Source organism: Pteropus alecto, unplaced genomic scaffold (assembly GCF_000325575.1).
Source record: "Pteropus alecto unplaced genomic scaffold, ASM32557v1 scaffold20, whole genome shotgun sequence".
NCBI classification, from domain to species: Eukaryota; Metazoa; Chordata; class Mammalia; order Chiroptera; family Pteropodidae; genus Pteropus; species Pteropus alecto.
In genome coordinates this window covers 29761080-29769664 of record NW_006436298.1, presented here as the reverse complement: position 1 = coordinate 29769664, position 8585 = coordinate 29761080, and the positions used below count along the sequence as shown (strand labels likewise).

The 8585-nt window shown below is 33.9% G+C and overlaps 1 protein-coding gene across 14 annotated transcripts in view; it reads right to left on the bottom strand.

The window, feature by feature from the left end:
* Nucleotides 1–8579, bottom strand: part of PAM (peptidylglycine alpha-amidating monooxygenase) — a 143700-nt gene extending 135121 nt beyond the window's left edge. For 13 of the 14 annotated variants that reach the window (XM_006913249.2, XM_015590487.1, XM_006913252.2 and 10 more), the window contains exons 1-2: nucleotides 8416–8579; nucleotides 7340–7460 (exon numbers count right to left, since the gene is read on the bottom strand). In XM_006913249.2, coding sequence (XP_006913311.1) covers nucleotides 7340–7460; nucleotides 8416–8507 — 213 coding nt within the window. In that variant the 5' untranslated portion in view covers nucleotides 8508–8579. The remainder of the gene's footprint in view (nucleotides 1–7339; nucleotides 7461–8415) is intronic. The other variant, XM_006913255.3, reaches the window with a different exon arrangement.
* Nucleotides 8580–8585: the final 6 nt, after the last annotated feature.

Here is an 8585-nt window from a genome sequence, read left to right as displayed (position 1 = left end):
GATGGAGCCAGTAATCTTTATTTTGGTTGTTTAACAAAAGGAAGCTTTTAGTTTACAATATATATGAAATAAAAAAAAATGTGTGTGCGAATGTACCCCTCACATTTAAAATATGAGGGGTACAACACAAATATGCACACATAAAAACACAAATATGCACACATAAAAATATACATAGTAACATTCTCTGGGAAACACATAGGCCATTAACAGGTTGGCAGCACAGCCAATGAAATGAGCATGGGTTTCAGAGTCAGATAAATCTGTATTTACACCCTTGTTTTTCTATTTGCTGACTATTTGGCTATAGACAGGTTATTTAATTTCCTTGAATTTCAATTTATCATATAAAAATGGAAATAATAGTACCTTGAACAGTTTTTATGAGAATTACTAAGACAATGCTTGTAAAGTGCCTAATATGGTAATACGACATAATGAACACTTGATAAATGTTTTCTCCATTAAAAATGTATTAGAAAAAAAACAAACAGAAAAAGAACCCTAAATCTTATTGAGAAAATTGGTGATCATAAGGGAGTCTCTTACACTGTAGTTACTTTTTCTAATATTCTCTTAAGTATCATGTTAATTCAAAAATATAAAACATTAATTGGAAAAAAGTCTCCTGTCTCTCATTTTTAATAAAGGAAAAAAAGGTCAATGCATATTTGCAGATAAGTGACACATTTAGATTATTCTCACAGAGGAAAACATTGTTAAATAGGTTTTAGTAAAAATAAAGAGGAAGCATCATAATTGAAACTTAAATAATTAGCAATATACTACATGCAACTATAATTTGCCATTTGTAAGATCTATTTAACATTTTTGTATTTAATATGTAGAACTGAGGCTTGCTGAAGAAGCAAGGGGTGAATTATACAAATAAATACAAGTTAAGAATTTGACTTGTAGCATCTTAAATGATACCAAGGTTGAGCTTTCAAATTAGAAAGTGGGAAAAACAATTTAATGTGAGGCAGCTAAGTAAACAAAACAAGGGCCTGGTGACCATTCTTTCTAATAATCACTGAATTTTCTCTACTATCAACTTCTCCATTGGTAAAATAGACAATATTACTTCCTCAGTTTGGGGAAGGGCTGAGGTATAGCATTTTTATCGCTCTTGCTGCTCTTTTCCAAACCCTGAAATGTTATACACATCGCCTTTCTAAATAAATTGCAAATGCTAATCCAGAATTAGGACATTTTCCGATTTCCTTTCTTAAATAACAAAATCACCATGCCTCTTTTACTTTATGTGAGAGGGGAAAAAAAAACAACAACTAAGACTGGAGGAAAAGGAAATACTAAGAGCCATGAATCATGTACATTTTAAAACAATTTCTTAAATGCAATCAGTCTTCACCCATGGTCTATTTTTCTAAGCAACAGAAATGCACTGGTGCAGGATTGGCTACTGGAGCCACTACTTCTGTCTTTCACATTCATGGCCTGATAATTCCTAACACTTTCCAGTAGCTTCTTTCACTCAAATGAACTTGTGTCAAAAAGAAAACCCATTTGCCATGTTTGTCCTAGTGTACAGATTGAATTAGATGAGAGTAAGGGTATATTGGCAGACATGTGAGACAACTAGAGAACAACAGAACATGGTTGGGGAATCCACAGGGGTTCCAGGTGTATGAACTCTGGAGTCAGTGGGGGTATTCTCTGAACACTTCCCAGCAATCACCCAGGTGCTTTGAGAAGAGCCTGGATCTGTTTTCTCTAGGGAGCATAACAGATAACCTACCACAGGTGCCCAGTAGGCTGCTGGTGCCCACAGATTAATTTTCTCCCATTGTGCAATGAGGCTTAATCTAAAAGTCAGCCCAGCCTGTAAGAGGAAATGGAGAAATCCAAGTGTGGGGTGTCTCTCTTCTTCTTATTCTTGTACTCAAAAGAACATTCAGAATTTTTTTAAAAAAACACAAATAATATTACATACTAATTACTAGAGAAAAGGACAAGTAAATCACAACCCTCAAAGAACTAAAAATTATTCCATAAAGCATTTTTCTGGGGTCCTTGCTAATTTTGTCCTGAATTTTAAGCACTGACTGAGTATATTTTTTTAATATATAATGATTGAATTAAAATATATAGATTTAACATATTATATTATCTTCAAAATCAGCCAAAAGCCAAAATTCTGTTCAACTAAGTGACTTCTCATGAAAAAGTCAAATTTAATCAGCATTCTGAACTTCAGGAAAATAAGGCACCACAGCAATTCTGAACTTAATTTGGATATCACCTCTTTGATAAACATAACCTAAGCAAATGCTGTTTATAAGTGATGTGATGACTACAGCTTGATATTTTAAAATTTATTTCTTAAATTGATGTAGTAAGAAAATCCTATAAATGCTAGATTCTTATTACAGGGCTATACACGCATTGTTGAGGCAAGGGGAATCTCTTCCTTTTTCTGTTAGAAAATGAAAACTATTCATTTTTAAGAATAAAGCAAAAATAAAGTGTAAGAAGCTTCTGAAAAAATTTCATCGTAGTATTTTGTTCATTCTAGTTTTATTTCAATGACTACATTCTTTCACATTATTTTAAAATAAGTGGTAACTTAAGACTAATTTCAGGTTTTTCAACTTGCAGCTCTGGGGCATCTGATGCAATTTTTAAACTGAGAATTGTTCTATTTCGTGGCATTCCTAGAGATAGATATTTGTGCTAAAGAACACAGAGGAAGGCTGTTTTGATTTCAAAACACTATCTGTGACTTCAAAACACAAAGAATGAGACAAGAATTTGCAAGAGGTTCAAAAAGAGAAAGTATATTTTTCCATAGTTCTCAAACTGCTCCCAAAATAAGAGAGAAAAATGACTATACTAATGACAGTCTAACACATCCTAATGTCAAAAAAAATCAAAGAAAATATTTAATTTTGTAAAATTATATTTTTTATTGATTAGTTTGCATCTGTAAGTCTGCAGAGCATCTAAATTGAACAAGTAACGAATAATACGCTATATCAAGCTAAGATTTGAAAGGACTTACTTAGAAAAGAGTGATCTTTTTTTAATAAGGTCAATATACAAAGTCCTAAGCAACAAGAAGAAATCCAGGCGGATTTCAAACTGATATGAAAAAAAATTAAGGCTTCCTACTAACGAAACCACTTCTGCCAACTTTTTTTGCAAGCAGTATAAAATATATATAAAAACCTTGATCATAAGGGACATTTAATGGAAACAATTACCTAAGGATAAGCACACTGAAAGATTTACTTCCTCCCTTACTTTCTCTAGGTTTCTCTTGCCCAGGTTCGTACTTTCTATTTTTTTTTCATTTAGTTACTTTTCCTCTCCTTCAAAATTATTACAATGTCTTACTTTCTCCATGAGGTCATTACCAAAAGCGTAAGGGTTGGCAATTTCTTCCACATCTTAAGACTCCTTCACATTTTTCTCGACACATATAATAAAAATAGCAATATGAGTTCACATTTCTGAAAACATACCACATGCAGGGCAACTAAACGTGCCACTGATATTACCTTGCTTAGTCCTCAGAATGATCCTGTATAGACACTATTATTCTGTCTACAGATGAAGGAGCAGGACTACTGGTTAAGAAACATACTTGAATTGACACTGCAAGAGTTGGTATAAGAATTTTATTAGCTTGGCCCCAAAGTCTACATTCTAGTCCACTAGATTTGGCTTAAATTCAGACAATAAGCTTTATGTAAAATCACTGTAATTATGCCTCATTTATTTTATTTTACAATTAACCCCCGGTGGGCTAGTTAACACATCAAACTGATGATAGCACCTTACTATGACCATGAACTGGCAGTTTATCAAATTGTTTTGTTTGTTGAAATGAGAATTGGTGACAGCAAAAGCCCCCAGGGTGCCAGGTGAGAAAGGGAATCAAACGAGGAAGACAAAGTGCTAAAAAAAAGAGTCTGGAAATACCATACTTCGAGGCTCTGCGGGATATGAAGCCAGTGCCATCGGACAACAGATTCTACTCTAGGCTACTTAAAAGCTGTTATTTTTCTCCCTAATCTTCCCAAAGCCTGAAAAAAAAAAAACATTGATCAATGAGAAATTTATAATAGAGGATAGAAATTATTTTTTTAATTTCAAGTCAGAGAAAAGAAACAGTGAGCTAACTTTGATCATAATACTGACATCGCTTGAAATAATAAGCTATGTTGCCCAGATTCTTTGGAGCTGGTTTAATGGACGCAACCTTTAAAGGCTGCTCTGAAGTCTATGATGGTATGGAATGAGCTGCAACTCAGAGGCTTGGCATGACTGGATATTCTTTGATAAGACACTAATCTAGACCTGTATTCCACAAGCAAAATTAGTTATTTGTACTGTCTATAATATAGCTCAGGTTCTCTCTAAGGAAAGGACTTACATCAGATTCATTGATGTATATTTCATTACTGCCAAAAGTTAAGGCATACTTTATAAAAAAATCTATTGAGTGAATATATCTCTTTAACCAAATCTATTGAGTGAATATATCTCTTTAACCATATCTCTTTAATTACCAAATCTACTTCTGGCTCCCAGTCCCTTCTTTCTTTCAACTTTGTAGCTCTTCTTGGTTTTCTGCCATTTAAAAAAAAGAAAAACAAATAATAAAAGAAAAAAAATGTTTTTAACTCCTTAATGCCTTTCCTAGTTTTTATGGTTTCCTCACTCCTTTTTTCTTATATAATTTTTAAAAATGTTCTGTTCTTCATATTATAGTTATTCTTGATTTCTTTTTCCTTTTATTTTTGTCCTTGATCATTCTATTCTCTTGTATTTCTTTTCTTGTTTCTTTTGGCCTACTCTTCTTATTCCCTTTTATCTTTTATTTCTTTCCTATAATATATTTTCATTTTTCTTTCTTTTCCTTATCTCTTTTCTTTTAGTATTAAATTTAGTGTTATCTGCGTTTTAAGAATACTTTCTTCAACAAAAATACACACACAATTACAGCTCTACGTCTTCCTCACCAAGAACACCAAGTTTAAGAGGAAAGAGGTATGGGATTTCTTTAACCACCTCTGAGTAAACTCAGTAGGTAGTATAACTACCACTTCTCATGAAGGTTTACGGTATATAATCTGTATGTCAGCCAGATCAAGTCAGTAAGTACTTGTAGCATCCAGTCAATAGTGATAGGGGAAAGTGAAAGAAACGTTCAACGACCAGTTCCGAACTGATCAGGCAGAACAAGTGAATCACTCATCTAGTTAGGTGGTTTCAGTTACAAGTCAGAGAAAACCCAATTCGACCTGGTTGAAACAAGAAAGGCTAATATAATTAAAAACTCTCTAAGTAGTAATGTCACCAAGAACCTACTATATTGTTTCAGTATCTCTGCATTGCCTTCTATGGTATTAGTTTTATTCTAGGCGTGGCTCCCCTCATGAACGTAGCAGACCACAGGACTACATGCCTTTGGCGCACATGCAACAGAAAGGTGCATTCACAGCAAAAGTCCTAAGATTTTACTGGACTGGTCTAGGTCATGTACCTTCTTCTGAACCAGTCACTGTGGAAGGGGAGCTAGGATGCAATGATCTGCTAATCTTAGTCCATCTGCTTCACCTCTGGGTCCCGGATAGACAGCTCCTGGAAACCCCATGGAGTCAAAAGGAGGAGTGATGGGGAATTATATGCTGGAAGGGAACCAACAAGTGTCTACGGCATAAGACAAATTCAGATAATGCAAAATAACAAGCCGAGAATTAATATATGTTTTCCCATGGAGTTATTTTGATAATTTTAAAATTATAAAAATGAGTAAACACATTTTATTTTATGAAAATTTAGCTCCTCTATATTCTTTTATAATCAGTTCCTCTAGGAATTCTTTCTGAGAATATTGACCTCAACACAGTTACTTCTTATTATTGTTAAATATTTTAAATGTTATTACTGCAAAATAATGAGAAGAAAAAAACATAATGAACCGCAACAAGTGACTATATGAGAAAATAATGATATTCTTGAGAAAAAAAGTGCTTAAAGATCACAGTAGATTTTTTTAAAGAAGTAATATAAGGTCAGTTTAAGCAAATATAGGGAGAAAATCATTTTTAAAAGTGAAAAACGTCAAGAAGAAGCACACTTCACAAATGAGGAGCTGTCGTCATTCTTCCCTCCTATTCCTAATCTCATTACATCTCTTTTGGCTAAATATTAAATAAAGAGCTTATGGAATTGAAGGACATTAACAACTGAACCTACGAAAGAGTCATTTTCCTGGTCATTTGAGGATGTTCAGGGGTTGGGGGACGGAAGTGAGGGTAATTTTTACAATAGTAAAAGTAGTTAATTACAGAGAGTGAGATCATACAGATATTCAAATAAATGACTGTGAATTCTTAACTCGCTCAAAAAGGACCATGAGCATTTTCTAGAGTTTCTGGATGTCATTTTCAAAAGAATTCTCCCCAGTAAGTAGAATATTTTTATTTTCTCAGTACTTAAAAAAGAAAAGAAAAGAAAAATAGAATGGTATCTGCAACAATGAGTCATCAGCCACTGCAGCTCTACAACACCCAGGTCTCTCTCGGCAGCCTTAGAAAGGAGAGGACTATCTTTTAATGACACACATAAATCCCTGCACTGCGTGGTTGCAAAGCATAATTAATTTTGGCCTTTCATTATGCTTAATGAAACACCTTGCACACACGACAGCAGTGGGTTTGAGCTTCTTGTGTGTATCTAAAATTGGGAAAGCCCTAGTAACAACCTAGTTCTACTCAAAACGTTCTATAAGTCATGTTTGTATGAATTCTGCCATCATTTCTTCAAAATATATCTCTTATAACAAGCAAATTGTGCTAAAGAAAACTCATAATCAACCACCTGTATGAATAGTTCTCTCAACTTCTAAAAATATGGAATATTTTGTTTTTCACATTCTTGGCAGTAAACACGGGCTTTCATCACTCATCTTGTGGCTGTGATAGAAGGGTATTTAAACAAAGTAATCTCTTAGATGTAGCTGCTCAATATAATTTCCCTTTACTAGAAAAACTTTTCACATATTTTAATAATACTTACATGTTACAGTACAGTGGTATTCCATTGAGAATTTCAAAACATAAAATTTCAAGGTTCCATTTCAAAATACAAACAACAATATGAGTTAAATTTTTTTTAAAAAAATTAACTAAAAGATTTACCTTGAAAGATTTGCTCCCCTTTATAATATTCAATTATTCTAGCCCTGAGAAGTCTTGAAAGCAAATACCTATTTTTAAAGAAGGCACTACTGCTGTAAATGCAGTTTTTTGCTTTAATTATAGATTGTACACAGAACAAGTAAAATAAAATACAGAATTCTTCTCACCTGTTTAGGCGTAATCCCAGGCATGCGAATATCCAATGTAAAATCAGATGAATCAATAGGACTTACTGGTCGAGTGGTACCAAGACATTCATTGGAAAATGATCTTGAGGTTTCTTTAAACCTTACGAAAGAAGACAATTTCAATATCCTTGAACATAATGTGATCTTAACTTGAGATGGAAAATAAAAGGGAATTATATAACTATAAGATTAAAGATTATTGATTTAGACCCCATGAAAACATGTAATAACTTATATAATGTTCTAAAACATTCCTGGAATTGCATTTTATAATCCATGAGCAATACATACCCAACTTGTAAACAAAATATAATCAAAGCAATCAAGCAGGTTATATTTAAAATGTGATTCAATAAGTTGTCAAAATATTTATCAGTTTCTAATTAATGAAAATACAGTATTAATAAATTTGAAATTATCATAAGCCTGCCAATTTTCTAATGAAAGAAATATTAACTGTGACCCAGTAAAATTTTTGTAACTATTTTATGCGTGTCCAGTATTATCAGTCAGAAACAAAAACCAAAAATAATAATGCTAGGAGGCAAAATTGTATGGGGGTGGAGGGACTGCAATGTGAATTACAAATGTACAAGAACATAAATATTTAATATGGTAATTATGAGGAGTGTGTATACAGCTCAATGTTTTCTCATGGTTACAATCCATGACCTGCTTCTCCTTATCACTTACCTATACGGATATTTTATTCTTCGAGTTATTATAAACAAGAACGCATTCAAGTCTAAACGACTACATTGCAGTTCCTGAAATATCTCCCCAAGAGGGAGCAATCTGTATTGGAAATCACAACTTCTAATTGGAGTTTTGAAAGCCAGTGCAGCTTGGCTACAATACAGTGGGCTTTTTCTGTAAGGGGGACTTTACGAGAAGTTACTGTGCTACAATTCCAAGTCGTTTCAGCAAAGTAAATCAACCTGTACATTTCTCCGACACTCTGGTTCGTAAAAGTGATCACATTTTTCAACAGCATGCACAGAAACCACCCAAACAACATTCTGCCTATTTAAAAAAAAAAGAAAAGAAACACCCACCTCTTAAAGACAGAAAGTGGGCTCCTGAAACCCAAACAGCTGCTTTGAAAAACGAGGAGGAGGAGAACCAGCAGGCTGCGAACGCCAGCCATGTCCACGCGGCTCCGGCCCCGCCGGAAGAGGACCGGGCAGCGGGCGCGGGGCTGGGGCCGGTGGCCGCTACTTCATGG